General features: G+C 43.6%; 1 pseudogene and 1 gene segment (V, D, J or C); both read left to right on the top strand.

Annotated features, from left to right (window-relative positions):
• The first annotated feature begins 2,226 nt into the window (after positions 1 to 2,226).
• LOC144319966 (immunoglobulin heavy variable 3-74 pseudogene) overlaps positions 2,227 to 22,126 on the top strand; it is a 153,242-nt pseudogene continuing 133,342 nt past the window's right edge. The window contains exon 1 of the transcript XR_013385580.1: positions 2,227 to 2,339. The product of XR_013385580.1 is annotated as an immunoglobulin heavy variable 3-74 pseudogene (transcript). The remainder of the gene's footprint in view (positions 2,340 to 22,126) is intronic.
• LOC144321273 (immunoglobulin heavy variable 3-74-like) lies at positions 18,068 to 18,897 on the top strand. The segment is given in 2 exon segments: positions 18,068 to 18,290; positions 18,394 to 18,897. Coding segments are annotated over 2 exon segments (450 nt in total).

Here is a 22,126-nt window from a genome sequence, read left to right as displayed (position 1 = left end):
CTTTGACATGGATAAAACTGGAGGGTATTATGCTGAGTGAAGCAAGTCAATTGGAGAAGGACTATAATCATATGGTTTCACTCAAATGGGGAATATAAGAAATAGTGAAAGGGATTATAGGGAAAAAAAGAAAAATGTGTGGGAAAAATCAGAGAGGAAGACAAAACACGAGAGACTTAACTCTGGGAATTGAACAAAGGTAATGGAAAGGCAGGTGGGCCGGTGGTTGGGGTGACTGGTTGATGGGCACTGAAGTGGGCACTTGACGGGATGAGCACTTGGTGTTATACTGTATGTTGGCAAATTGAACTCCAATAAAAAATATAGAAAAAAGTTCCCACTTCTCCCGGGCTGGGCTTTCCTGTCCCAGAAGCTTTTGTCACTGGGCTTTAGCCAGGGAGGCCCTTGCAGTGCCCCTCCCCCACTTGATTCTTTTTTATTTCATTTTTTTCGCCTTCCTACCTTGCTAGAAGCTAAAATCCTTCCCTCTATTATGTTCCAGTTGTTCTCTCTTTAAATCTCAGGTCAAATTTGTAGGTGTTCAGGATGGTTTGTAAGTTATCTAGGTAAGTTGGTGGGGCCAGGAGAGTTGAGGACCCCTACTCCTCCGCCTTCTTGCCCCACTTCCTCATCTTGGCAGTTTATTTAAGCCTCCAAATTCTTCTCAGTGTTAGAAAATAGTTATGTTAAGTAGAAACAATGACTTTTTATCATCTGGAGGGAAAGACCTCAGAGGCTTGAGGACACCTGATAGATGTCAGGGACTTGATTCAAGATTCCAGCTCACCTCTGACTACAATAAATATAGCTGGAGATCTGTATCCAAGGAGCAGAAGGAGGGATGAAAGATGGGGATAAGTAGGAGACATCCTTCACCAGGAGGATCTGTGTGATCATGTGGAAGAGACTCTGATTGCATGTTGGAAAAACACAAAAGCGTGAGATGTCTACTCTGTCTCTGCAGGGGTGTTTGGAGCCAACAAGTTCTGCTGGGATCACCAGGGGACACGCACAACCACCAGGAGATCTCAGGAACCAGGAAGCTCAAGATCCAGAACAAGATGACGATTGAGAGCTAGTCTCCTCTTCAGAGATTTCTGTGCCATGCTCTGAAAACATCGTCCAGACAGGGACAAGGTTAACATTTGTAAAATCTGTGGAAACACAGAAAAGTCCCCCACTTTTTGAAGACACCATCATAGTGCCAGTAACCAAACTCGCCAAGGTTAACCCACCAGTATCAAAATAACTGATATTGTTATGGCAATAAATGTGAGTGTCAAGGGCAGCCCGGGTGGCTCAGCGGTTTAGTGCCACCTTCAGCCCACGGTGGGATACTGAAGACATGGGATCAAGTTCGAGTCCCATGTCAGGCTCCCTGCATAGAGCCTGCTTCGCCCTCTGCCTCTCTCTCTCTGCCTCTCTCTCTCTCTCTCTCATGAATAAATAAATAAAATCTTTTTAAAAATGTGAGTGTCGAAGTACAATGACCTTCATGACATAGACGAAGAAATGTCCTTAAAAAATAGAATCCTTTCTGTGGTCATATCTTCTGACATTAATTGCTTTAGTAATCGTTCCACTCTGTTATCTTTATGTAGAATTTCTATTCTTATGTACAGAGAGAGATCAGGTGTAAAGCCCTTAGCTTGTTGAAAACCACAGCATTTCTATCAGCTCTCTGAGTCTCTGTCAAGGCTTCTACTTGTCTCTGTGTTTCTGTGAAAGAACGATCTGGTCTACACACATCACTCAGTTGGGGCTTCTGGAAATTCAAGAAACCTTCAAATCTTATGTCCAATTCTGTCTTGGAAGTGGCTCAGGGAGCATCCAGGTGCTATGGTGGGGACCACAGGCCCAAACACTGGGGCTCACTCCAAACTGCTGTGTCCGTTTAGATCCTCACACAACCTCTCTGTGCTGCAGTGAATACTTACATACCTGTAAATGGTGCTAATTGTTTATGTATATACATTAGGTTGTGTCCATATGTGGAAATATGGAAGATGATCAATGCTAAGTATTCAGACAGCAAATCAGGTATTGAGAAAAAACAATTTACTGACAGATATCCTGTCTTCAAAACTCTTCCAGGATCCTACATAAGATCTGAGTGCCTCTTGAGGTTGCTTCCTCAAAAATTTCCTGTATACTCAGAATACATGCAAATATGGCCCTCCCTCCACTGATTAAACCTGCCCAGCCCTGACCTTGCAGCTGGGAGAGAAACTCCAGCCTCAGAATCCCCAGGTGACCCCGTTCAGGGATCAGGACAGAGCACAGACAACTCACCATGGAGTCTGTGCTTGGCTGGGTTTTCCTTGTCGCTATTTTAAAAGGTAATTCATGGAGAACCAGAGACCTTGAGTATGTGAGTGGAGATGAGTGAGAGAAACAGATGATGGGGGACAGTTTTCTGACCAGGATGTCTTGTGTCTGCAGGTGTCCAGGGTGAGGAGCAACTGGTGGAGTTTGGAGGACACATGGTGAATCCTGGGGGTTCCCTGGGTCTCTCCTGTCAGGCGTCTGGATTCACCTTCAGTAGCTATGGCATGAGCTGGGTCTGCCAGGCTCAAAAGAAGGGGCTGCAGTGGGTCGGACATATTAGCTATGATGGAAGTAGCACATACTACACAGACACTGTGAGGGACAGATTCACCATCTCCAGAGACAACACCAAGAACATGCTGTATCTGCAGATGAACAGCCTGAGAGCCGAGGACACAGCCGTGTATTACTGCATGAGGAACACAGTGAGTTGACATCAGTGTGAGCCCAGACACAAACCTCCCTGTAGAAGGGGATCAGGACCACCAGGGGGTGTGCACTCCTCACCACTTCTGAGTCAAAGGCTGAAGAGCAGGTGCAGATGTAGGTTCTGGGCAGGTTTCCTGTCAGGCTCTGAGCTTGCTTTCCATGGAGCAGTTTCCTCTAGGAAACCTCTCTTGGCACAGAATTCTGTGTTTATGAATTTAGTCACTAATTTTGTAACTTTTTTGTTAAAAAATCCTTCTATGCATAAAAGATAAATTTGATTAGATTTGATAACTGTCCCAAAAATATCAGTAATTAGAAATCTCTGTGTATATCAAATTATCCTTATAAGCCTCACAGCTATGTGCACTGTGTATGACAGAACCACCGAGATCCTTATACAGGTTGGTAGAAGCAGCGTAAACTGCTTGCTGGACTTGAAGGAACAGAGTCATCAACAGTCTAAAGCAAGAAAGTAAAAATCCCTGGAGGGGTCACTGTCTTGAACCATCTTCCCAGGATCAATGTTATTGACCACCTGGGAAAGCAGAGGAACCCCCATCTGCACATGGTGTGAATGTGAATTCTGAAGATAACACAAATGCACACACAGAGACACACATACACACACGGGAGAGTATTAAACCTTTATCACCCTCACCATCATCAGTTGAGAGTAGGCCAGGCCTCTCAGCAAGCCATAGATGCTTGGATGGAGGCAGGCAAGGACACAGGATCAAGGTGTGTGCTGTGAGTCAGTGGTGGGAATGGGGTCCCTCACCGTGAGGGTCTGGTGTGGAGTTAGTGTCTCCCATGCAACAAAGGAGGGTGAACCTTTGGGTTCTTGTTTTATTTCCCATGGTTGTAGAACAGGAAATGAGGGATGCATGAATGTCAAAAATTTAGCACGTAGATTCAAAGATATGGTGTAAGGAATAATTCGACTAAATAAGTATGAAAAGTGGAAGAACAAAACAAGAAATATCCATTCTAAGTAGAAAAAGGTCTGAATCATGGATAATGAGAATGATCCATGGAAGCAGCAGAAAATTTAAAATGATAGTAGAAATAAAGCAAGGTTTTACCAAGAGTCTCAGGTAGAAACAGTCCTCTACCCAAGGTCACCAGCTGGTTCTGAAGGTCGTGTGTGCACTGCGTATACTCAGATAACAAAAGATTCTAATGGATCCATGGGGATCCTCAGGGTGAGGAGCTGGATTGGAGGACCTTCCACCTGCAGGGAATAACTCATTGATCCTTCAGGTGCTGATATCAGCTCACTGAATAGCTTCTGCTTCTGTTTACTCTCTTATCATCTACTGGGACTCCATTAATACAAATGTTGTTATGATTTCATAAGTCACTGAGTTCCCTACGTCTACTTTTGTTGTCTTTACCTTTGTTTTCTCTTGTTTTCAGTTGGTATTTTCTATAATTTCATACTATCTATACTACATCATTGCTCTGCTTCATCCTACTTCCATTGTATGGCATCCACGTGGGATAGTGTCTTGGTTATAGAAATTTTAACTTGGCCTGATTTGAGTTTATTCATTTATCTCTGCATTAAGCAAAAATCTCTCTATTGTCTTCTATCCAATTTCCAAGTTCTTCTAGTATTATTCAATCATTGCTTTAAATCCTGTTTATATACATATCTTACAGATATGTAAATCTAAAATCCTGGTTTGAGACATTTTCATCCTGTATAATCTGCTGGGATCGATTTATTTCATTATTTACCTTTTTATGATAAATTCTTAAAAAAGGAAGATCCTTGGTTCTCTTTAGTCTTCCACTTGAAAGAATGTGGACTACAAAATAAATTTTAAAATAAAATAAAAATAAAAAACTAAAAGTATTTATGAAAATTAGGGAGGAAAATTAAGAACAAATTAATAATGATAAATAAAGAAGGATTTATTGGAATATAAATATAAAATAAGAATAAATAATGAAGAATGAAAGTAGAAAGGAAGCTAAGAACTAACTCCCCTATAACTGACACCTCACAACACTCTCTGATGACCAGACTTGCTGACCTGGAACTGCTGGTGCTGATCCCCTGAGGAGGGGCTGCCGTGCTTACTCTCAGAAGTCCTGCCTTAGTGGGCATCCTCTTCTACTGGGTAGGGGGCAGGGCTCAGAGTGAGCAGCTCTGGGCTCCAATGGATGGCCCTCTTCTGCTCCCTGATGCACTGAATGAGGGGTTGAAAATGGTCCCCTCTCTCTAGCCTGGGGTAGAATATTCGTAACCCCCACTCTTCAGAGAGCCCTCACATGAGAGCCATCAACCCTTCTGTGTTCAGCTTCCATCTGAACCCCATGTTCACCCTGCCTGTGTCTGAGCTGGTTTATCTCAGGCACATGAATGAGTCTCCTTATATCAACATGAGGGACTCCTGTCGTGTGAACCTGGGCTGGTCCTCCGAGGGAGGGTCTCACAGTCTTTAAATTCTGCTGGGATAGAGGTAACAGGATCACACCTCCATTCCATTTCTGACAAAACAGAGAACAGTGAGACAGGCAAGGTGGCAGCACAGTAGGGGTCATCACTTCATTTCACCCCATTAATTTAGCTAGATAACTGTCAAACCACCTGGAACACCAATGAATTCAACCACAGATGTCAGGAATAAATGAATGGATGTCTACAAATAAAATGTGACCGCTTTTCCGCAGTAGGAATATACAAAGAGAAATGGAGGAGATATGTGGAGAGACAAATGGTGACATAAGAGCCTTCATAAGCATATTACAGGAAAGTCATACAGTCTGGACCTCAAAATCTGGATCTTTAGAAATATGCTTCTGTGAGTGCAGTCCCTCCCTGAAAGCTGTTCTTGAGTGAAGCAGGCAATATCACAGATGGGACAGTGGGGCTGAATCTTTCTGGAGGCACAGAAAGATCAGGCTGTCAGAATCACAAGAGCTTCCACACATTGGAACAGGGAAATGAGTTTATGTAACAAGCCTGGGAGGAGGTTCAGCTTGTTTGAACTAAACAGTGAACCAAGGCCTGATTGGGTGACAGCTCTCCATGTTAGATCCCTGCAGAGGTTGGGAATGCAACAACCCTCCACCTTCCTCTGGGAGAGGCAGAGAAGTGGTACACTAGACTGGATGAGTACTCTCCATGCCAGGGCCCTACAACAGTGGGAAAAGAGGCCACCCTATGCTTCCTCCAGGATGTGGGGAGCAGATGCATGAATGACCAGGTGAAAGGTCTCCTTGCCAGGGCTCTACATTGTTCACAAATGAACCTCATTCCTTATGAACCCAGGAGGACCTGAGTGGGCAGGCCCGATAGGAGTCTATAGAGTTTGGCACACACTGCGATGCCTTATCTGCAGGGCTGGAGATTGGAGCACAATCATTTTTATTTTCTTCCTCTAAGGAGGCAAGGAAATCCTTCAAGGAACAAAAGCTTCACACAGCAAATGCCTGACACTGAACCACGCCCCCCTGACATTGAGTGGGGCAATTCCACCCAAGCACAGGCACCTGAGAGCCTGTGTAGCATGGCCCTCCCACAGGAGACAAGCTGGAAGAATACTTTGTATTTTGCTTGGGTTGTTGTAGATATTTTTCAATCTGCTCACTCATATAGCCATTAAGCACTGGACAAAATGATTAGAAAGAGGAATCCACAACATATGCAAGAACTAGAGAAAATCTTCTCTATCACAGATCTAATATATACAGTTATAAATGAAATATAAGAGATGAAGTACACAACTATAATTATGAATTACTATTCGTGCTTGAAAAAAACATAAAATACATGAGAGTTTCTTAGTGTAGGAATCAAATTTCATCAGGCTGAAATTCAATGTGCTCTAAGATGCAGTCTAAACTGAATGCTGTAACAGCCAATGTAAATGAGGAAGAATAGACAGTAATGACATATAAGAGAAGGTGATGGAAAGGAAGAAAGATGAGATAAAGGCATTAAAACAAGTGAGAGCCACAAACAGATACTCGGAGAAGTAACCAATAGTTTGAAAAAATACCATCTGATATATTGGGTATTCTGAGCAAACCAAGAGAGACAGAGGACCAGAAGGAATGTTTGAACAAATCACAACTGAGAACATCCATAATCTGTGGAAGGAAACAGGTGGTCATATGTGGAAAATGCAAAGGAGCCCTCCAAAAATCAATAAAATAGGTCAACACAACTACTTATACTAGGGAAGATGCAATTTTCAGAAATAAGGAGAAAATCATAGAAGCAGCTCAAGAAAAGAGATTCCTCACATGCAGAGAGAGAGAAATATTAGACAAACAGCAGGGCTAAACATAGAGACCTGGTAGGTCAGAAAGGCTGGAATGATAAATTCAGGGGAGAAAATGTGAAATGCATGAATCCATTTGTCTAGCTAGGTTGTAATTCCTAATTGAAGGAGAGATAAAGTGCTTTAAGGACAGAAAGACATTAAAAGATTCTGTGACCACCAAGACCACCTTCCAATAAATATGAAGAGGGATTCAGTAAGCTAAGAGGGATCCCAAAGGTACACAAAAATTCTGCTGGAACGGGGATTGTATTTTATTTTATATTTTCTGGAACGGGGATTTTTTTTTAATTTTTATTTTTTATTTATGATAGGCACACAGTGAGAGAGAGAGGCAGAGACACAGGCAGAGGGATAAGCAGGCTCCATGCACCGGGAGCCCAACGAGGGATTCGATCTCGGGTCTCCAGGATCGCGCCCTGGGCCAAAGGCAGGCGCTAAACCGCTGCGCCACCCAGGGATCCCTGGAACGGGGATTTTAAAGGTAATACAATAGCAGTAAATTCATACTCTTCAATAGTTACTCTGAGCATGAATTGAATAAATGATCCAGTCAAAAGTCATAGGATATCAGGTGGGATAAAAAGTAATACCCATTCATTTGGGTCTACAGGAGACTCATCTTAGACCCAAAGACACATTCAGATTCAAAATGAGGGGGTGGATAAAGATTTATCATGCAAATGGACATAAATAGAGAGCTGGGGTAAATATCTTCATATCAGATAAATTAGATTTGTTTTTCTTTTTTAATTTTTTTTAATTTTTATTTATTTATGATAGTCACAGAGAGAGAGAGAGAGGCAGAGACACAGGCAGAGGGAGAAGCAGGCTCCATGCACCGGGAGCCCGACGTGGGACTCGATCCCGGGTCTCCAGGATCGCGCCCTGGGCCAAAGGCAGGCGTCAAACTGCTGCGCCACCCAGGGATCCCCCAGATAATTTAGATTTGAAACCAAATATTGGGACAGCTCTGGTGGCTAAGCAGTTTATGATGCCTTTTGCCCAGGGCCTGATCCTGGAGACATGGGATCAAGTCTCATGTCATGCTCCATGAATGGGGCCTGCTTCTCCATCTGCCTCTCTCTCTGTCTCTGTCTATGTCTCTCTCTCTCTTTGTCTCTCTCTCTCATGAATAAATAAAAAATCTTTTTAAAAAATTAGAAAAACATCTCAAATACACAAGCTAACCTTAAACCTAAAAGAATTGGAGAAAGGGACTCCTGGGGGGATCAGTGGTCAACCACCTGCCTTCAGCCCTGGGTATATGATTCTGGAGTCCAAGGATCAAGTAACACATCAGGCCCCCTCTCTCTGTGTCTCTCTTGAATAAGTAAATAAGTACTTTTTAAAAAGAAGAATTGGAGAAAGATCAGCAAATAAAACCTAAACCAAACAGGAGACAGAAATAATAAGTTTTAGAGCAGAAATCAAAGAAAAGGAATCCAGAACAGTAGAAAAATCAAGGGAGCTAGAAGCTATATCCCAAAGATTTTGAAATGTTGTATCTTCTTTCTCATTAGTTTCCATGAATCTTTTTAATTCTTCTCTAATTTCCTTTTTGACCCTTTCATCTTTTAGCAGGATGCTCTTTAATCTTCATATGTTTGAGTTTCTTCCAAATTTCTTCTTGTGCTTGAGTTGAAGTTCCAAAGCATTGTGTTCTGAAAATATGCAGGGGACAATCCCAATCTTTTGGTATCACTTAAGACCTGATTTATGAGCCATTATGTGGTCTATTCTGGAAGAAGTTCCATGTGCACTAGAGAAGAATGTGTATTCAGTTGCGTTTGGATGTAAACTTCTGAAAATATCTGTGAAATCCATCTGGTTGAGTGTATCATTTAAAGCTCTGGTTCTTTAGAGATGTTGTGCTTAGAATATCTCTCAATTACAGAAAGCACTGTGTTGAAGTTTCCCAGTATATGTGTATTATAACAAGTATGTCATAACTTTCGTTATTAATTGATAAACTTGCAGGCTCCCACATAAGGGGCATAAATATTCATGATTGTTAGATCCTCCTGTTGGATAGATCCTTTAAGTATGATATAGTGTCCCTCGTCATCTCTTACTACAGTCTGTGGGATAAACTTTAATTTATCTGATATGAGAATGGCTACCCCTGCTTTCTTTTGAGGACCTTTTGAATGGTAAATGGTTCTCTAATCTTTTATTTTCAGGCCATAGGTGTCCTTCTGTCTAAAATGAGTCTTTTATATACAGCAAATAGATGGGTCTTGCTTTTTGTTATCCAGTCTGAAACCCTCCGCTTTCCGATGGGATCATTAAGCTCATTCACATTCACAGTTACTATTGAAAGATATGAATTTAGGGTCAACATATTATCTATTCAGTCCCTGTTTTGTGGATTGTTTCCTTGGACTTCCTCTTTCTTTTACAGAGTCCCCCTTAACATTTCTTGCAGAGCTGGTTTGGTGGTCACATATTCTTTCAGTTTCTGCCTATCTTGGAAACTCTTTATCTCTCCTTCTATTCTGAATGAGAGCCTTGCTGGATAAAGTATTCTTGGCTGCATGTTCTTCTCATTTAGGACCCTGAATATATCCTGCCAGCCCTTTCTGGCCTGCCAGCTCTCTGTGGAGAGGTCTGCTGCCAATCTAATATTTCTCCCCATATAAGTTACGGATCTCTCATCTCTTGTTGCTTTAAGGATTTTCTCTTTATCTTTGCAACTTCCAAGTTTCACTATTAAATGTTGAGGTGTTGAACGCTTTTTATTGATTTTAGGGGAGACCTCTATATCTCCTGGATATGAATGATTGTTTCCCTCCCCAAATTAGGGAATTTTTCAGCCATGATTTGTTCAAATATGCTTTCTCGTCCTTTCTCCCTCTCAGCATCCTCTGGAACCCCAATTAAACATAGATTTTTCTTTTTGGGGTCGTCATTTACTTCCCTTAACCTTTCCTCATGGTCTCTTAATTGTTTTTCTCTTTTTTCCTCAGCTACCTTCCTTGCCATTAACTTGTCTTCTATGTCACTCACTTGTTCTTCTAACTCAGTAATCCTCATTGTTAGGACCTCCAGTTTGAATTGTATGTCATTTAATTGATTTTTAATTTCGGCCTGATTAGTTCTAAATTATGCAGTCATGAAGTCTCTTCAATCCTTTATGTTTTTTTCTAGAGCCACCAGTAGCTTTCGAATTGTGCTTCTGAGTTGGCTTTCTGACATTGCATTGTAATCCAAATTCTGTAACTCTGTGGCAGAGAGTAATGTTTCTGCTTCTTTCTTTTGTAGTGAGTTCTTCCTTCTAGTCATTTTCCTTAGTGCAGAGTGGCTTTATGAGTGGGGTGAGTCAAGTATATCAACCACGACCTAAGTAAATTTCACCCTAGATTATTCTGACGAGGTCAGAGACCAGAAATTGAAAAGAAAGTTCAGAATGAAATTAAACAAAAGGACCACTAAAGTGAAAAACAAATTTTAAAACAAAGTGGTAAAAAATAAAAGGCCAGGAATCCTAAAGAAGAGTAGAAAAAAAGAAAAAAAAAGGAGAATAATAAAAAGGGGGAGGAGGACTGGGAGATGGTGGTGGTGAAGAAGTTGTAGTGGAGGGAGAATGTAGTCAATCTGAGGGGTTCTATAGGATGATCCCCTTGTTTCTGTGTATATTAATTTCTGTATATCAGTAGATGCTCAGTCCCAAATTTATGTAAACCAGAAATACTTGTAGAAGGCCCCAACACTGACCACCAAAACATAAATAAGATAAAAGAGGGGGGTAGAATGGAAATGAGGAATCTCACAAAATGCCCCAGCATGGTATTCCACTTGGTTCTGGGTGCATATTGGTCCTGTTTTAGAAGGCATTATCTTCGGCCATTTTAAAACAAAATGAGGCAGGTAAAACACACACACACACACACACACACACACACACACACACACACAAAAACATATCTTGTATATCTCCCAAAATTAAGTCAAGTATGCTTAAGGGAATCTAGCATTGGAAAATATATCTCTGACCTGTAATTGTAGAAATATGAAAGTCAAAAAGGAAGAATCTTAAAAATGAAGGGGTGGTAAAATATTGCAGTTAAGGTGGAAAAAGAAAAAATTGGAAATGTCCACTCTGATATTAAAACAAGTTTTACTGGGAAAAAGAAGAGAAAAAAAAGAGGGGTATCCTCTGTTTCTCTATACTGTAAACGTTCGACTTCCTTGGAGCTTTCCAGTGCTGCCTATAAGAATTTGCTCTTCCGCTGTCCTTCCAGCTGGTCTTCTGGGGGATGGACCTGTTGTGCTGTGTCCCAAGTGTGCGCACCTGAGTTATCTGCCCCACCCCCTGCCAGGTGCAGGGCTCAGTGAAAGCTGTTTATCCTGTGAGTCCCCTGTTCTATGGTGGCCCTGGTCCGTCCCAGGGACAGATGACACAAGGAGGAAAACAACACTAGTGGCAGTCAGCTCTCTAGCTCTGGAGTCAGCTCCTGCAGTAAGTACCGCAGTCTCCTAGTTCACACTGGCCTGGATGCTCCCAGGGCTGAGGAGGCACTGATCTGCACAGTTTGGGGGCACCTGGTGCAGGAGAGTCCTTGTTGTCCTGTGCCCTCCCTGCCTCTGCGAGTCCTAGGGAAAGTGCAGGATCCAGGGCTGTGGTCCTCAGCCCCCTGGGATCAGGGGCCTAAACTGCAGGAATCCAGCACCCAGGTGAGGCTCCCAAAGGCAGCCATGTGCAGAACCCCCCATCCAGAGTCCCCGCCTGAGCTTGTCCAGAGACCCCACTTGGTCTGCACTCCAGCCCTATGTGGATCGTGGCCCCACAGTTGTGGCGCACTCTCCCCAGGGTGCACTGCCTCTGTTAGTGACTCCAGGAGACTGGAGGCTACACTGCCCCTCCGGCAGTTCTTCTCGATTTCTCTGCTTAGCACTTGTCTGCCTGGGAAGAATCCAGTGCAGATTTTTAAAGTTCCTGGTTCTCCTGGCCTGGGGTTTCCTGTCCTGGAGGATTTCATCGCCTGGCCTTATCCAGGATCCTCATAGGGGTCCTTCCCCCACTTGACTCTTTTATTTTTTTCCACCTTCCTACCTTGTTAGCAGCACAAACTCTTCTCTCTGTAGTGTGCCAGGTATTCTAACTTTAAATCTCAGGTAGAATTCATAGGTTTTCAAGATGATTTGAAAGTTATTTAGGTAAGTTGGTGGGGACAGGTGACTTGGGGACCCTACTGCTGCGCCATCTTGCCCTGCCACCCTCTGCTGCTTATAATACTTTGTGATAGCTTGAGAAGGTCTCTTCACAGCCCCATCCCCATAGGTATACCTTCACAACAAAACACCCCACACATCCTACATTCCAAAAGGTGGACGATTCTCTACTTGCAGACAAGCAGGTTTTCTTCTCTCAATCTTACAATTGATTTTGTAGGGGCTCAGAATGATTTGATAAAAACCCAGATGTGTGCAGGGAGGAGACAAGCTCATCGCCCCTACATGTCTGCCATGTTAAATCCTTCTTTTCACATTTGTTTGACAGCAAAGATGGTCTGAAGTAATAGAAGGAGAGAATATGTATGACAGCTACAATCCTCATTTCTGTAACAGAAAAGAATAAAAACTGTTAATTGACCTTCCTTCTTCGTCTACCAACTACATATACTCTTTGATTTCAGCAACCCTTCAGCTCCTCAGAGCTCATTACCTGGCCGAATGACCAACACCTTAATCCTGAAGGGTGTCTCCTTGGTCTCCTCTTTACCATTATTGCTACCTAGTTAGTGCTGTAATTCTTTCTTCGCAAGGATATTATACTCATCTATAAAGCCAGCTGCTTCAGGGATATGGATACCATGATACTCTACTGAGCTCCAACATAAAGTAGTGCTTGATTATCTGCAGAACAATCTGTGAAGGAGGCTTATGCTTTTTCTTTCAAATAATTGTAGGAATCTCACCATGAGAATATGGGCAGGGTGGAGAGAGAAGGTAGTGGAGCAGGACTGGAGTCCATGAATATTTGGAAGTACTTAGAAGTGACATTCTGTGTCCTGAGGATCGCTTCAGAACCCATCACTTCTTCCATTTGGTGATAGAGAGGCACTGTGCATGCCCCAATTTAGGGCTTAGGCATTCAGATATCATGCACTTGGAGGTGGGACAAGATGGCAGAAAAGTAGGGTCCCCAACTCACCTGTCCCCAACGAATTACCCAGATAACTTTCAAATCATCCTGAAAACCTAAACCTACAAAATAACCTGATATTTAAAGAGAGAACAGGGACCCCTGGGTGGCACAGTGGTTTGGCGCCTGCCTTTGGCCCAGGGCGCGATCCTGGAGACCCGGGATCGAATCCCACGTCGGGCTCCCGGTGCATGGAGCCTGCTTCTCCCTCTGCCTATGTCTCTGCCTCTCTCTCTCTCTCTCTCTCTCTCTCTGTGACTATCATAAATAAATAAAAAAATTAAAGAGAGAACAGCTGGAATGATACAGTGGGAAGAGTTCACGCTACTATCAAGTACAACTTGTTTCTGCACTGAGCAAATGACTAGAAGGAAAAACTCACCACAAAAGAAACAGAAACAATACTCTCTCCCACAGAGTTACAAAATTTGGATTACAATTCAATGTCAGAAAGCCAATTCAGAAGCACAATTAGAAAGCTACTGGTGGCTCTAGAAAATACTGTAAAGGATTCAACAGACTTCATGACTGCAGAATTTAAAACTAATCAGATCGAAATTGAAAATCAATTAAATGGGAAGAGGGGCAAGATGGCAGAAGAGTAGTGTCCCCAAATCACCTGTCCCCACCAAATTACCTAGATAAGCTTCAAGTCATCCTGAAAGTCTACAAATTAGGCCTGAGATTTAAAGAGAGAACAGCTAGAATGCTACAGTGAGAAGAGTTCACGCTTCTATCAAGGTAAGAAGGCAGGAGAAAAAAGAATTAAAGAAACAAAAAGCATCCAAAGGGGAGGGCCCCGCGAGAAGCCGGGCTAAGGCCGGGGCCAATGTCCCCAGGACAGGAAAGCTCCCTCCCAGAGAAGCAGGAGCTACACAAATCTTCCCGGGTGGAAAGGCACTTGCAGGAAGATAGAGCAGGACCCCAGGAGAGCGGGGATGCCCTCGGGCTCCCTCGGACACTAACAGACACCTGCGCCCCGGGAGAGTGTGCCGAGCTCCCTAAAGGCTGCAGCGCACACGGCTGGACCTGGGAGCAGCTCGGAGAGGCTCTGGCAGCAGCTCCACAGAGGGGGCTTCCCGGCTGGAGCACGAATCCAACAGCGCAGGCCCGGGAGCACAGGGCGCCGGGGACACAGCCCAGGATCCGGCTTCCCCCCAGTGACAGGCAGAGGCCAGGAGGGCCCAGGACAGCAAGGATGCTCCTGACTCGAGCTGAGCAGATCAGCAGTCACACCCCCAGAGCATCCAGGCCTCTGCAGATGGAGAGCTCTGTAGCTACTGAGGGAGCTGAATCCAGGGCTCCAGAGTTGGCCCCGTCACTGCGGTTGTTCCTCCTGGGGCCTCAAGGGGTAGACAATCCCCACTGATCCCTGCACCAGGCAGGGGGCTGAGCAGCTCCCTCAAGTGCTAACACCTGAAAATCAGCACAACAGGCCCCTCCCCCAGAAGACCAGCTAGACGGACAAGTTCCAGGGGAAGTCAAGGGACTTAAAGTATATAGAATCAGAAGATACTCCCACATGTTTTTTTCCTTTTTTTATTGCTTTTTTGTTTCCCCACCCTTTTTTCCCTTTCTTTTTCTTCTCTTTTTTCTTTTTATCTTCCTTTTTTCTTTTTTATTTTTCTCTTTTCTTTCCTTCTCTCTCTCTTTTTCTCCTTTTCCCGATGCAACTTCTTTTTGGCCACTCTACACTGAGCAAAATGACTAGAAGGAAAACCTCACCTAAAAAGAAAGAATCAGAAACAGTCCTCCCTCCCACAGAGTTACAAAATCTGGATTACAATTCAATATCAGAAAGCCAATTCAGAATACTATTATAAAGCTACTGGTGGCTCTAGAAAAAAGCATGAAGAACTCAAGAGACTTCATGACTGCAGAATTTAGATGTAATCAGGCAGAAATTAAAAATCAATTGAATGACATGCAATCCGAACTAGAAGTCCTAACAACAAGGGTTAACAAGGTGGAAGAACGAGTGAGTGACATAAAAGACAAGTGGATGGCAAAGAGGGAAACTGAGGGAAAAAGAGACAAACAATTAAAAGACCATGAGGATAGATTAAGGGAAATAAATGAAAGCCTGAGGAAGAAAAACCTACATTTAATTGGAGTTCCCGATGGCGCCAAAAGGAACAAAGGGCCAGAATATGTATTTGAAAAAATCATAGCTGAAAACTTTACTAATCTGGGAAGGGACACAGGAATTCAGATCCAGGAAAAAGAGAGATCCCCCCTAAAATCAATAAAAACCGTTCAACAACTTGACACTTAATAGTTAAGCTTGCAAATTCCAAATATAAAGAGAACTGGGGGGTATTATGCTGAGTGAAGTAAGTCAATCGGAGAAGGACAAACAGTGTATGTTGTCATTCATTTGGAGAATATAAATAATAGCGAAAGGGAATATAAGGGAAGGGAGAAGAAATGTGTGAGAAATATCAGAAAGGGATACAGAACATAAAGACTCCTAACTCTGGGAAACGAACTAGGGGTGATGGAAGGGGAGGAGGGCGGGGGGTGGGAGTGAATGCGTGACGGGCACTGAAGGGGGCACTTGACGGGATGAGCACTGGGTGTTATTCTGTATGTTGGTAAACTGAACACCAATAAAAATTAAATTTATTATTAAAAAAAAAGAAAAGACCCCAAATAGCCAGGGGAATTTTAAAAAAGAAAACCATAGCTGGGGGCATCACAATGCCAGATTTCAGATTGTACTACAAAGCTACTGTCATCAAGACAGTCTGCTACTGGCACAAAAACAGACACATAGATCAATGGAACAGAATAGAGAACCCAGAAGTGGACGCACAACTTTATGGTCAACTAATATTCAATATAGGAGGAAAGACTATCCATTGGAAGCAAGACAGTCTCCTCAATAATTGGTGCTGGGAAAATTGGACATCCACATGCAGAAGAATGAAACTAGACCACTCTCTTTCACCATACACAAAGATAAACTCAAAATGGATGAAAGATCTAAATGTGAGACAAGGGATACCTGGGTGGCACAGCAGTTTAGCGCCAGCCTTTGGCCAGGGCATGATTCTGGAGACCCGCGATCGAATCCCACGTTGGGCTCCCAGTGCATGGAGCCTGCTTCTCCTTCTGCCTTTGTCTCTGCACCCCCCTCAGTGTGTGTGTGTGTGTGACTATCATAAATAAAAAAATAATTGTGAGACAAGATTCCATCAAAATCCTAGAGGTGAAAACAGGCAACACCTTGTTTGAACTCGGCCCCAGTTACTTCTTGCAAGATACATCCACGAAGGCCAAAGAAACAAAAGCAATAATGAACTATTGGGACTTCATCAAGATAAGAAGCTTTTGCACAGCAAAGGATGCAGTCAACAGAACTGACAACCTACGGAATGGGAGAAGATATTTGCAAATGACATATCAGATAAAGGGCTAGGTTTCAAGATCTATAAAGAAGTTCTTTTTTTTTTAATTTTTTTTTAAATTTTTATTTATTTATGATAGTCACAGAGAGAGAGAGAGAGAGGCAGAGACACAGGCAGAGGGAGAAGCAGGCTCCATGCACTGGGAGCCTGACGTGGGATTCGATCCCGGGTCTCCAGGATCGCGCCCTGGGCCAAAGGCAGGCGCTAAACCACTGCGCCACCCAGGGATCCCTATAAAGAAGTTCTTAAACTCAACAGCAAAGAAACAAACAATCCAATCATGAAATGGGCAAAAGACATGAAGAGAAATCTCACAGAGGATGACATAGACATGGCCAACCCGTACATGAGAAAATGCTCTGCATCACTTGCCATCAGGGAAATACAAATCAAAACCACAATGAGATACAACCTCACACCAGTGAGAATGGGGAACATTAACAAGGCAGGAAACCACAAATGTTGGAGAGGATGCGGAGAAAAGGGAGCCCTCTAATACTCTTGGTGGGAATGTGAAATGGTGCAGCCACTCTGGAAAACTGTGTGGAGGTTCCTCAAAGAGTTCAAAATAGATCTGCCCTACTACCCAGCAATTGCACTGTTGGGGATTTACTCCAAAGATACAGATGCAATGAAAAGCCGGGATACCTGCACCCCAATGTTTTTAGCAGCAATGTCCACAATAGCCAAACTGTGGAAGGAGCCTGGGTGTCCATTGAAAGATGAGTGGATAAAAAAGATGTGGTTTATGTATACAATGGAATATTACTCAGCCATTAGAAATGACAAATAGCCACCAATTGCTTCAATGTGGATGGCACTAGAGGGTATTATGCTGAGTGAAATAAGTCAATCAGAGAAGGACATACATCATATGGTCTCATTCATTTGGGGAATATAAATAATAGTGAAAGGGAATAGGAGGGAAGAGAGAAGAAATGTGTAGGAAATATCAGAAAGGGAGAACATGAAGACTCCTAACTGGGAAATGAACTAGAGGTGCTGGAAGTGGATGAGGGCGGGGGTGGGGGTGAATGGCTGACGGGCACTGAGGTGTACACTTGACGGGATGAGCACAGGATGTTATTCTGTATGTTGGCAAATTGAACACCAATAAAAAATAAATTTATTATTAAAAAAAACTGGAAGAAATAACTGATGAGCTCAGGAAAATCAGGATATAAAATCAGCAAATAGTTTATCCAAAATAACAACAAATTACCTATACAAAATTAACAAAGTAATCTGCTTTACGCTGGTATCAAAAATAAATTTTTAGTATTGAAATTTACTAAGGGGATAAAATATTCTATGGAAAATGACCTATATTGGTGAAACCCTTTTGAATATGCACCCCAAATGCAAAGATAACTCTGTTTATACATTAAATCTTCATATAGTCATAATGCCATCTACACAAATTGCTATAGAATTGTGGTGCAACACATGTGCTGACTTTTAAAGACTCTAATGTAAGTCTAGAGTTGGTTATATAGTCAAAGGACATGCAAATAGAGTCTTCTCTTTGCTGATTAAACCAGCCCAACCCCGACCCTGCAACTGGGAGTGGAGCCACAGCCCCAAGATCCCCAGGTGAGGCCATTCAAGGATCAGGACAGAACTCAGAGGTCATCATGGAGTCTGTGCTTGGCCTGGTTTTCCTTGTCGCTATTTTAAAAGGTAATTCATGGAGAACAAGAGACCTTGAGTTTGTGAGTGGAGGTGAGTGAGAGAAACAGGGGATGTAGGATCGTTTCCTTACCAGGATGTCTTGTGTCTGCAGGTGTCCAGGGTGAGGTGCAGCTGGTGGAGTCTGGGGGAGACCTGGTGAAGCCTGGGGGGTCCCTGAGACTCTCCTGTGTAGCCTCTGGATTCACCTTCAGTAGCTCTGACATGAGCTGGATCCGCCAGGCTCCAGAAAAGGGGCTTCAGTGGGTCGCATACATTAGCAATGATGGAAGTAGCACAAGCTATGCAGACGCTGTGAAGGGCCGATTCACCATCTCCAGAGACAACGCCAAGAACACGCTGTATCTGCAGATGAACAGCCTCAGAGCCGAGGACACGGCCGTGTATTACTGTGCAGACACAGTGAGGGCACCTCATTGTGAGCCCAAACACAAACCTCCCTGTAGAAGGGGATCGGGACCACCAGGGGGTGCACACTCCTCACCACTTCTGTCTTGAAGGCCTAGGAGTAGGTGCAGATGGAGGTTCTGGGCAGGTTTACTGTCAGGGCCTGGGCTTCCTCTCCAAGGTGTAGTTTCCCTGAGAGAGCCTCTCTAGGTACAGGATATTTTTACCTATTCAGTCTCTAACTTACAATCTTTCTTGTGATAGAAAGAGAAATATAGTAATGTCCACAAATGGCAGTTTCTGATTTGGAAACTTTGTTGGATTTAGTCAACAACTCTTCTTATATGCACAAGGACATATTTGCTTAAACTTTCCCTAAATATCAGTTTATTACCCATTTCTCCATGTACTACAACTTCTCCTTTTTAAGAATCTAAGCTGCATACATGGTACATGAAGTAACCACTCAGCTCAGTGTGCAAGGTTTTTAGAAACCGCATAAACTACATGCTGGTCATGACACTACAAGGGGGTCAAAAATCCAAAGGAGAGAAGACGGACTGCAGTTGTGACCTCACTCTTGAATCACACTGACAAAAACAATATTAGCTTCAACCTGGGAAAACAAGAGACCCCAAGAAGTGAGTTGTTGGGATGTGTAGTGAAGGGCCCCCCCACACACACAGACACAGACAGGAGAGTACAAACCTTTATCACCCTCATCATCAGGTCTGCTGAGAGCAGGTCAGGCCTCTCAGCAAGTCATAAGTGCTTGGATTTGGGAAGGACACTGGCTCAGGGTGTGTGTTTTGGGTCAGTGGTGGGGACGAGGTCCTGCTCCAGGAGGGGCTTGTGTGGAGTCAGTGTCCCACCTGCATCACAGGAGGAAATTCAATGATTCCTGCGGGATTTCTCATGAGTGGGGCAGGAGGAGAAGAGGGAGGACTGGTGATCACAGAAGTTAGCAGGTACCACTCAAAGATATTGTGTGATGACAAATTCAACTAAACTATTATGAAAACTGGAGAGAACAAGAGTGGAGGAAGACCTTCCACCTGCAAGGAATAACTCATGGAATCTTCAGGTGCGGATATCAGCTCACTGTATGTGACCTCTGCCATCCCCATGTTGGAACCTAACGCTCTTGTGATGGGAGGAGGAGGTGTAGCCTTAGAGGAGCACTTAGTTCAGGAGGTGTAGCCCTTGATGTGATCAGGTTCCTTATACATCAGAACTGGGAAATCTCCCTGACCCAGGCCCCATGCGAGATGACAGGAAAGGACAGGCTAGGACGTGGGTGCTTCCAGGCACCACATATGCCTGCATCTGGACCTTAGACTTCCCAGACTCCAGAACTGTGATAATGAGTGTCTGTAGTTTAATCCACACAGTCTGGGAGTGTAATGACACCACCCAGACACATTAAAACAGTGTCGCATCTCTTTTTTGTCCTTTACAACCTGGTCCCAGTGAAACAGTGAGGTTATGACAAAATAGCAGGAAACCCACATCCAGACTCACTGTCCTCAGCCGCCTTCCATGCTCCTGTGCTTAGTAGCTCTGCATCATGTTGGTGCCACACATTCCACTTACAATCCTTGGGTTCTTTAGACACATTAGTATCCTGAGATTCCTGCCTCTGTACCACCTAAGGAGCTTTAACCCAGGCACATCCCCATGGAAGCAGACATCTAAAAGGTCAGATTTTCCTGTCTGCTGCTCATAATACTATACAGAATATTCTGGATCAGCCTCCCTCCCTGCTTTCATCACCACAGCTATATCTCCCCATGACAACATCCACACCTCCTACATTCAAAAGGAGGTTGATTTTCCACCTGTGGACTTGCAGTTTTTGTTCTCTCAGAACTCTGATTTCATGGGTGATCAGAATGATTCGACAACTGCTTATCATGTTCCAGGAACGAGACTAGCTCAGGGACCCTGATCCAGCATCTTAACTCCTCCCTCCCAATGCTGTTATAGCAAAGACCGTGTGGGGAATTCCTTCTGATTTATATGCTGTAGATAAAATGGGGATTCTGGAATTTTATGTCAAAATCGCCAGGTCTATTTCCCTCCCAACTCTTATCTCAGTCCTGTGGATTCATTTTGTGTTTGAGTGTATGTTGTACAATAATTGTATTATTTTGCAGTAAGTAATGGTGACATATGTGGTCCATGCACATAATCTCGCTAATGAGTGACATAGAGAGGAAAGCACCCCTCAACATGTGACACAGGCTTTGGGCAGGAGGTCGGGCATCCTTCGCAAGGACAAGAATGTGGTAATATTGTTATCACAACTCTATGTCTTCATGCCATTGAGGTAGATGCACTTTGGATGGTGTGGGCAGCTGGCAGTCCCCCGGATGCACAGGATCCTTTCAGGAACAGAAGTTGCTGGATCTGTAGGCAGAGCAGAAGTCCTGTCTCATTTTGCAGGGTCAAGGGGACTGACTCAAGAAACTCAAATTTGAGGTGGATCAGAACAGCAAACTGGAATTGAATTCCTTAACCTTGGTATATTCTCTAAGTCTCTATCTTCCTCTGTGTGTACAAAAGCTAGGTCTAGCTTCTGCTCCAGAATAACAGCTTTATGACGAAGACGTCACATATGATGCTGGTTCTGGGTCTTCAGAGAGTGTCTGTGGTGTGTGCTGCATGCACTGTGTTGTCCTGTTTTGGCTGCTATTTCTTTCAGGCCAGGCATCTACACAGGCCCTCTTTGCCTGCAGTGGGCAGTGTGTGGTCCCTGGTCAGCATGTGGTGTGTTTTAACTGGATGTACTCTGCTCTACTTGTTAAATAAGCCCTGATATCACCTCTGCTAGAACTGAGGCCCTGCTGAATTCTCTGGTCAGGAGATGTGGGTGGGCAAGAGTGCAGCTGGTCTGGGAAACCATATGGTGCAACATCAAATAGGTAATAGTATACCTACCCTATGATCCAGCAACTGCATTACTGGGCATTTACTCTAAGAATACAAAAGTACTGGGCTGCCCAGGTGTCTCAGCTGTTGAGCGCATGCCTTCAGCTCAGGCCATGTTCCCAATCTGGGGATTGAGTCTCATATTGGGCTCCTGGGAGGAGCGTGCTTCTCCCACTATGTCACTGTCTCTTTGCAACTCCCCTGAATAAATAAATAAAATCAGTGAAAATAAAATAATCCTGAGACATCTGGGTGGCTTAGTGGTTCAGCGTCTGCCTTTGGCTCAGGGCATAATCGCAGAATCCAGGGATCGAGTCTCACATCAGGCTTCCTGCATTTAACCTGCTTCTCCCTCTGCATAGGTCTCTGACTCTCTCTGTTTGTGTGTGTCTCTCATGAATAAATAAATAAAATCTTTTTAAAAAATGAAAGAATATTCAAAGGAAAACAGGACCATTGGCATACTCACTATTATAAAAATGAATATAAAAGCACTGAGGTGGATACTT

This window comes from Canis aureus, chromosome 9, assembly GCF_053574225.1.
Source record: "Canis aureus isolate CA01 chromosome 9, VMU_Caureus_v.1.0, whole genome shotgun sequence".
In the NCBI taxonomy this organism is placed as follows: Eukaryota; Metazoa; Chordata; class Mammalia; order Carnivora; family Canidae; genus Canis; species Canis aureus.
This window is presented reverse-complemented; position numbering and strand designations above follow the sequence as displayed.